The sequence below is a fragment of the Camelina sativa genome, chromosome 11 (genome assembly GCF_030686135.1).
Source record: "Camelina sativa cultivar CO46 ecotype springtype chromosome 11, ASM3068613v1".
Taxonomy (NCBI): Eukaryota; Viridiplantae; Streptophyta; class Magnoliopsida; order Brassicales; family Brassicaceae; genus Camelina; species Camelina sativa.
In genome coordinates, this window is record NC_141890.1 from 29,070,120 (window position 1) to 29,079,015 (window position 8,896).

General features: G+C 36.5%; 2 protein-coding genes and 1 pseudogene across 3 annotated transcripts; 2 read left to right on the forward strand and 1 right to left on the reverse strand.

The window, feature by feature from the left end:
• Window positions 1-1,128: 1,128 nt before the first annotated feature.
• On the forward strand, window positions 1,129-2,901 carry LOC147934559 (uncharacterized). The gene is made up of 3 exons (XM_087472678.1): window positions 1,129-2,163; window positions 2,239-2,590; window positions 2,729-2,901. Exons 1-3 carry the CDS (start codon window positions 1,129-1,131, stop codon window positions 2,899-2,901), a joined length of 1,560 nt encoding a protein of 519 aa, XP_087328804.1.
• A 787-nt stretch (window positions 2,902-3,688) lies between these two features.
• Window positions 3,689-4,192, reverse strand: LOC147934560 (uncharacterized). The gene is made up of 2 exons (XM_087473454.1): window positions 4,013-4,192; window positions 3,689-3,943 (listed from the first exon to the last, which is right to left on the reverse strand). Exons 1-2 carry the CDS (start codon window positions 4,190-4,192, stop codon window positions 3,689-3,691), a joined length of 435 nt encoding a protein of 144 aa, XP_087329580.1.
• Window positions 4,193-7,524: 3,332 nt separating this feature from the next.
• Window positions 7,525-8,484, forward strand: LOC104719614 (protein DMP9 pseudogene; annotated as a pseudogene). Its single transcript, XR_015573020.1, has one exon. The product of XR_015573020.1 is annotated as a protein DMP9 pseudogene (transcript).
• Window positions 8,485-8,896: the final 412 nt, after the last annotated feature.

An 8,896-nucleotide genomic window follows, 5' to 3' on the forward strand; every position in this document is an offset into this window, starting at 1 on the left:
GTTTCGTACTTACTGATTTTTCTACCAGTTTCCAATTGCTCATTAATGTTTTGGTTTCGATGCATAGGCTCGTCTTCCAATAGCTAATTCGTACATTTATAACAGTTTTATAGTACTCCTAGTCTTGAATAAATATTTCTAAGTTTATATTTTACTTCCCCGAGAGGAGCATGCAGCAATATGCGTATTATATAAATAGACAATGCACGTAGGAGTTGTACTATGCATATAAACTTATTCTGCTAGTAAAATGCATATGAAATTATTAAGTGTTTTTTTGTCAAGTAATTATTAAGTTTTATAATTTGTAATATAAAAAAAATTGTAATGTATAATTAAAGGAAAACAGGAAATCAGCTATTATGTTTTCTTGTAAAAAACATCAATAAAGTAAAATAGATATTAAACAAGATAAACACAAACTTCAAGTTAATTTCGAATATACCATTTCTTACAATATATATATATATATATATATATATATATATATATATATATATATATATTAATACACACATTTAACCAGTGGAGAATTGAAAAGGTAAAATAGTACAATTGTATAATATGAAATAGACTGTCGAAGTAAATAGAGTACTGACTAAGGAGGTGTGTACTTGAAAAAGTATAGAGTTATGTGAAGTCGATGTCATACATGTACACTTTTACATATCTAATTTAAATAGAAACACGTCCTATTTTCCCCCATAACTATGACATCGTATTACTTCTACGCAGAATTTAAACCTCGTCCTATAGATTCTTCTGTAAACTATTGTAAACCTATATTCCCGCGATTTTATAGTTTTCATGCATTTCCTCTCCAAAGTATTAGATATCATCTATTCGCCCATGAGAATGGGTTAATACGGTTTACTGTTGGTTTATTATTTGCTCGATCAACTAATAATCCCGTTTAACCGGCTAAACCCAATTTCAACCCGATTACAATCCGATTTGAAGACTAAACCAGTAATAACCAAAAACAAAACCTCCAAATCGAACTTTCCTCTCATTTATGAACCCTAGTTTCAAAACCCCCAAATCGATTTATCTATCTCTCGAAGAACCCTAAAATCAAAACCCCAAATTCGATTTCTCAATTCGTTTCTCTTATTCAATCTCTCGACGATGGATTTAATCCTCGCAGAAGATAATCCTCCTGTAGAAAGAGATCACGATCCAGAGGCAGAAGATCGAGATGAATCTTTTGTCGACATGCTTGCCAAAGACTTTACCGAAGACGAACAATCGATCCGTCACGATGTGTACCCAGAAACCGACGACGAGGCTGAAGGTCGTGAAGATGATGGTCAAGTGAGAATGCGAACACCCATTATTCGTGGTGATGGGATTATGTACAAAGGCCAAAAATTCTACAATGGAATCTCGTTCAAGGAGTGTGTCACCGACTATGCACTGCTAACAGGTTCCAATCTGAAGCAATACAGATATGATAGAGATGCAATTGGGTTTAAATGTGTTGGTGCTAAGGGAAAATGTGGGTTTCAAGTGTATGCTGCATCTCTCGGTGATGATCCTTTCTGGAGGATTATAGTGTACAAGGGTGAACATATATGTATCCCTAATGGAGAGTGTGAGATGTTTACGGTCCCAGTGATAGCTAGGATATTTCTTGATAAGATTAGGGAAGAACCAGAATATTACATGCATGCGAAGATGGAAAAGATTGTCATGGAGAAGTGGAAGATATCAGTTACTAGGCCTCAATGTCAAGCTGCTAGGAGGAAGGCATTGGGATGGATCTCGTCGGAGTATGATACTCAATTTGCACGTCTCCGAGATTATGGTGCCGAGATTATGGAATCAAATGCAGGTTCTGTTGTGGATATTGATACCATGAAGAATGATGCTGGTGAGGATGTATTCAACCGGTTTTATGTCTGTTTTGATGTTCTTAGAAGAACATGTAAAGCTAGTTGTAGACCAATCATAGGAGTTGATGGATGCTTCTTAAAAGAAAAGATTAAAGGGCAGTTATTGGCGGCATTAGGCAGAGATGCAGACAATGCTATATATCCAATAGCATGGAGCGTTGTTCAAGTTGAGAAAACTGATAATTGGCAATGGTTTGTGAATAGGTTAAAGATTGATCCAGACTTAGGTGATGGAGATGGTTACATTATCATGTCAGATCGGCAAAAGGTATGTGTTTTGTATATGTTAAATAATCAACTCATTTGATAAAGCTCTAACATAATCATGTTTTCTCTGTTTTAGGGGTTGATAAAAGCTGTTGAGTTGGAGCTACCAAAGGTGGAGCATCGAAAATGTGTTAGACACATTTATGGGAACCTAAAGAAGAGTCATCCTAACAAAAAGCTTCTAAAGAAACACCTCTGGGATCTGGCTTGGAGCTACAATACCACAAAGTATGATCAGAACTTGGAGAGGATACACGCATACGACTCAAAGGTGTATGAAGATGTTCTGAAGACAAAACCGAAGACTTGGTGCAGGGCCTTCCACAAGCTTGGAAATTACTGTGAAGATGTTGAGAACAACTCCATCGAGTCCTTCAACAATACCATCAAAGGCAAGAGAAAAGCCATTTATGGCTATGCTAGAGATGGTTAGAAAGCTTGCCATGGTGAGGATTGCTAAACGGTTTGCCTTTCTAATGATCACAAAGGTTAGTATTTTCATTACTCTATGTGGTATGCATATGAATCATTATTATCGATTCACATTATTTTCATTTCTGTGTTAGGCATCTGTACTCCTTATGTTAAACGGTTCCTTGCTAAAGAACATGAGAAAGCTTCTGAGTGCTTTGTGAGTTATGACAAGCATAGAGTCTGTTTAAGAACAATGAGGTGTACCTGCATGAAGTATCAAATCTATGGAATTCCCTGTGAACATGCATATGGAGTTATTCTTTAAAAAACTCTCGAACCTAAAGATTATGTGTGCCAATGGTTCAGAACTGCTAAATGGAAGCAGAATTACCAAGACGGCTTGATTCCACAAAGAGGTCCACGCTTTTGGCCTTCCACCGGAGGTAATGTGTGCATGCACCACCTCCTAAAGAGGATAACAACACTAAGGCAGACAAGAAGAGGAATAAGGGGGTTAATGAATCGCCTACCAAGAAGAAACCAAAAGAGAAGAAAAGGATCATGCACTGTGGGATTTGTGGTGTAGCTGACCATAACCGTAGGTTCCACCAGAAGCAAAATGCAACACAGGTTAGTATTCTGTTTTGGTTATGATTCAGATTATGGTTTGATTTGTGTTGGATCGGATGAGTCAACATGTTGGTTTTAAATGTAGGCTACTCAAGGTGAACCTTCTCAAGGGACTTTGACTCAAGAGAACTAATGGTAGAAGTACAAGGAGGAGTAGGAGTAGGAGTAGGAGTAGAAGGAATTATGACAATGTTATGAAAGAGAATCACAAGGAGGATTGGTCTGTTTTTGTATGAATGGTCTTATTGTGATGGAACCTTATTGATGTCTTTTGTTATGTTGGAACCTTATTGATGTCTTTTGTTATTGGTGAACCTATGTAAGTGTCTTAGAACCATAATGTCAGTATTTTGGAACCTTTTTCTCTCATCCATTACAAACACCAAATACATAACAACCAACCAAACATGATCATACAACCAACCAAATATGATCATAAACCAATTTTCTCATGATCATACAACCTTATTAATGTTACTAGCTCATCCTGAAATCTTAAATAGACCAAACATGATCATACAACCAAAAACTAGCACAACTATCATCATCTTCATCCTTGCTCTCAATTCTGATTTTGCATCTTCAACCCTCTCAAATAGCTCTTTCTCAATCTCCATATTCATCTTCTTCTCAATCTCCATTTCCATTTGTAGTTTTGCAGTGTGAAGAGTCAGAGACTCTACCTCATCCAACAGTGCCTCATCAACCCACTTGAAGATGTGGTTATCATTCATAAGCTATCAACCACCATCACAACAATGAGAACAAATTCAACATATCACAAAGGTATATAGTCACATATGTACCTTCTTCGCAGCTGCATACCCACAACGAAAGTATCGTCGACAAGGATTTGTCTCCGATTTCGAATTTTTGGCAACGATCACTTCTCCACACCAACATCTCTTAGGCACGCCAACAACTTTACCTCGTCCTCTCTCTCGAACATTTGATGCACAAATCGAAGCTCCAGAGACATTGCTCATGATTTCCAGAACTTAATTTACGAGAATTTGATTTTTAAGGGTTTATACATTCAACATTTGGGGATATTCGTTTTAAGAAGAAGAACATCAATCAGGTCGGGTTGTAATTTTTACTCGGGTTTTAAATTTGTTTAAAACCAGGTTTAGGAGGATTTCTATCTGGTTAAGTTCGTAAACCGTCGAAACCCAGATTAAGGGGAAATGGCATGAAAACTATGAACTCACGAGGATATAGGTTTACAATAGTTTACAGGGGGTTCCAGAGGACGAGGTTTAATTTCTGCGTAGAAGTAATACGATGCCATAGTTATGGGGGAAATATGACGTGTTTCCAATTTAAGAACTTACATTTTAACAAATATAAAGTAGATGTACAATTCTCTTCCTCTTCCTTTCAGTTATCTTTTCTTCACCACTACTGTGTGTTCATCTGTTGTATATTGTCATGCTGTTGTTTATCTGAGTATAGAGGTGCAAATGGATTTGTTCATCAAAAATGATTTGACTATCCAAATGCCCAAAACAACTAATTCACATTTACCTGCATTCATTAATTTGACATATTTCTGTTATATTTACAGTGAAATACACAATATATAGAAATGGAAAATGAAACTACAAGATCATTTTTCGGTAAATTTGATCCACAGATTCAATAGAGTGTAACCTCTTACTATAGTGGCACTAGAAAACTCAATATATATATATAATTTATAAATTTTACGGTTTTGTTCTCTTTTCTCTCTCTCCAAAGCGACACTTTTTTCTTCTGTAACCGCTTCTGATCTCTATTGTTTCCAGCTGGCGCTGACTTCTCTGGCGTCGGTCAGCCCCTTTTCTCTTTTCAGTCTCTCCATTTATCTCTCTGTACAGTTTTTAGATAATTATTTTCGCAAATCCAGTTTCCAAATCCCCATCTTTTTCTCCTTTGGAAAAATGGTGTGTTCAGATCTGAGTCCGCCAACTTTACTGACACCACTCTTGAATTGTATGGCGTCTAATCACACCCAAAGTTCATCGGAGTCATGTTTTTGAGGCGGAAAAGGGTTGTGTTGGTTCGTCTCTGTCGCGGTTGGAGTTCTACCCAAACACGCGTTTTCATTTTTTTCTTGTCGAAGAGTGTATCTCTGACCTTACTCAAGCCTCAGCCCAAGAGTAATTGTGTCAGTTTATTTCCATCTCTGATTGATGGTTGTCTTTTCGTCTCCCATGTATGTCTGTTTCAATTTTATTTGTTTCTTTACTACATGAGAAACAGAGCTAAGATTAGGATTTGGGATCCGGGAAGGAATGTTAGTGATGCCATTGTTTCGGTGATGGATTTAAGACTGCATCGATTGGGCTATTGTTGTATTGGCGTTGCGTATTTAAATGAGGGCTTGATCACATTTAGGCGACAATATATTATTGGTAAGCGTCTGATCTGGAGGTTGAAGAATGATTTAACAGAGCATCGATGGAACTTTATTGTCATGATAGGGTCACAAGAAATTTGCATAGTGTTTGATGATGTTCATGTCACGATGTTGATCGAGTCTGTACAAGAGATGGAAACGACTTGGTTTATTCTCGTGGCAATCATTTTACATTTGCAGAGTCAAAAACTTATGACTATTCATATTTATCGCTTATTGGGTGTTATTGATGACGATGTTGAGCGGAGTGTGAGGTCAAACAAAGTATTGTGGCCTCCGATGAGCTTTAGAGTTTTGTTGAAGTTTATCAAGAAGACCTCTTCAAAGGATGGTACAATGGAGATTATTACTATATTGAAACTATTTGTGAAGAATATTACAAAGTCGAGATATCTCAAAAAGACTTTGGTACGGAAGCTTTGGTATCATTATGTCTATATTCTAGAATTATGTTTGGATACATTGGCTTTACAGTTAAGGTTCACAAAAAGAAAGTTCAGCCACAAGATGTTGCAAGCAGATCATAACAGAGAAAAATCAAATATGAAATTGGATAATAACTATTCTCATGAACGGTTAGCGAGTAAGGCTACTTTTCGGAAAGCATCGTCAATCTCCCTTCTGCTGCATTTTTTTTTAGTTTATGACGTATACATTCGCGTATATAATAATTGTGTTCAGTAATTATGTATAAGTCTTTGTAATTACGGTTCTTTGAATTTAACGAAAGTTTGATTTGTGAAAAAAAAAAAAAAAAGAACTCAAAATATAAAACTATAATTATAAAAAGACTACTTGTTTACTGAAATATGACGATTGCTATAGTAAAAAAGTTTAATATTCACCGTAGTGTCTCGCATGTGGTTGTTAAGCCAGTCAAACTGATATTAACATTGTTAAGCCGGTAAATACGAAAAAAAAATTACTGTGTTCTCCATATAATTTTCTTCAACTGAGTTTCTATTATAAATTACTTGACGTACAAATTAAATATGTTTTTTTACTAAACTTGATATTATATACATGATAAAAATCAACATATTTTTAGAAATTAATTGTAGTATCAGTTTCATTTTAACATCTCTTAATTCATTAAATTTACTGATTCAGTGCTGTATATCTTTTAGAAATTAAATATTACACAACAATATTTGTGAAAAAAACACTATTAATTAGCATTTAGCTCTAAGAAGCAGAATAAGTAATTTGTGTGCATCTATCAAGGGTAGAAAATAAATATTATAAGTTGTAAAGGATAAAGAACCATAAGACACATCTCTATCACCACCAAACATTGCAAAGTCTTTTATAAATAGCTTTTATAGATAGGCACAGTATTTGTATTAGAAAAAAATAGATACAGCTCTTCCTTTTGACCTATATTATCAGCTTTGTAGTAAAGAAAAATGACCGTCGGGTGAATTTGTGAATTGTGAGTGACGACAACATCTCACTTGTTAGGTAAGTTCAATTTATTGCTTCTTCAACCCCCACATTGGTGTTCGTTCATAAAATCATCATTCCATTAGAAAACTCTCACGTAACTTTGTCATTTCTAAGGGATATTTTGCTAAGTAGTATCATTTAGCAATTTTATAAGTGATTTGCCTCCTTTTTAACATCAGAAAATTGTGTACTAACTTTTATAAAGTCGTCACATAGCTCCAAATCACTCTTAAGAAAAAGGATATATGTTTGGCTCCAAAACTAAACTAAATTACACCAATAAACATTATTGGTTTTGGGCCAATTCATGGATTTGAAGCCCATATACACTAATTTCCACGTTGTTTTTTTCATCGGAGAAAAAGCAAAACAAAATCCAAATCCACCAAAACCGTCGTCCGATGAAACTCTATAACCGTCAATAACCGCCGTGATTTTCGAAATAAATACAAAACTTTCATTCTTCCTTCATCTAACCATTTCACGCAAGAGACGAGAAACAGTTTAATCACACAAGAAAGAAAAAAAAACAGACAAACACACAAATAAAATGGAGAGAACAGAGGAAAGCGTCGGGATCAGAGTTTACACGACGGCGACACCGCCGAAGAAACCATCACCATCACCATCACCACCGTCTCGTTCACCAAAACCCGTCTCAATCTCTTCACTCCCTACACTCCCGGCAGGAGCCACTGCCGGAGGAGGAAGAGGCCGTAAACGTCGCCTGGTGGCACAAGGAGTTCAAAAGACGGTTTCGAAAACATCAATGCTCGTCAACTTCCTTCCGACAGGAACACTCTTGATGTTCGAGATGGTTCTCCCGTCGATCTACCGTGACGGAGACTGTAACGGAATCAACACCCTCATGATCCATCTCCTCATGCTTCTTTGCGCGATGTCTTGCTTCTTCTTCCACTTCACCGACAGTTTCAAAGCCTCCGATGGGAAGATCTACTACGGGTTCGTGACACCACGTGGACTCGCGGTGTTCATGAAACCGCCGCCTCCGGAGTTTGGAGGCGGGGATGTGATCGCGGAGGCGGAGATTCCGGTGAGTGACGATAGGTATAAGTTGAAGGTTAATGACTTTGTCCATGCGGTGATGAGTGTTTTGGTGTTTATGGCGATTGCGTTCTCGGACCGAAGAGTTACGGGATGTTTGTTTCCGGGGAACGAGAAAGAGATGGATCAAGTTATGGAGAGTTTCCCATTGATGGTCGGAATTGTTTGTAGTGCTTTGTTTCTTGTTTTCCCGACCACTCGATATGGTGTTGGTTGCATGACCGCTTAATTCATTTTCACATTTTGTTTCTTCTGTGTGTTTGGTGTGTATTTAGTAAGTATCTATTCTGTATTTTCCTTGTAATTTAGACTATCTGTATTAAACTCCATTGTTCTACTATTTATCTATTGTGTTGTTAAATAAAATGTTGTCGAATCCATCTAGACTTGTTTGATCGGAGCGTATATATATACTAATCAAAAAGGTAGAAAATTCTATTTGTACATACGAACATATTTAAAATCAAACTACAAAAGTAGCTAGACATACAAACGGCTTCCTGCAAAGATGATAGGTCTCCCCTTGAGATGCGGCTTCAGTGTTCAAATTTGGAACTGGATCCAGGTGAGCTTTGTTTTTTTAATCTTTTTTCTTGGCTACGTCTACATATTTAGGTTAAGCTTCTAAAACCTCAACTCTTCATTCTAAATGATATTCACATTCCTATTTAAAAAAAAAAGAAAAGATGAGAGGTCTCAGTGGTCAGATTCTTACTACTACACCAAATTGGTTCGAGTATTGACCGTAAGAGTTATATCTAGCTCAAGATATACTATT

Bases quoted from the DNA above. Each gene is read 5' to 3' on its own strand.
- LOC147934560 (XM_087473454.1), bottom strand. From the start codon at position 4,192: ATGAGCAATGTCTCTGGAGCTTCGATTTGTGCATCAAATGTTCGAGAG. The intron at 3,944-4,012 runs GTACATATGTGA...GGTGGTTGATAG, and splicing joins GGTATGCAGCTGCGAAGAAG to CTTATGAATGATAACCACAT.
- LOC147934559 (XM_087472678.1), top strand. From the start codon at position 1,129: ATGGATTTAATCCTCGCAGAAGATAATCCTCCTGTAGAAAGAGATCAC. The intron at 2,164-2,238 runs GTATGTGTTTTG...TCTCTGTTTTAG, and splicing joins TCATGTCAGATCGGCAAAAG to GGGTTGATAAAAGCTGTTGA. The intron at 2,591-2,728 runs GTTAGAAAGCTT...TTTCTGTGTTAG, and splicing joins TTATGGCTATGCTAGAGATG to GCATCTGTACTCCTTATGTT.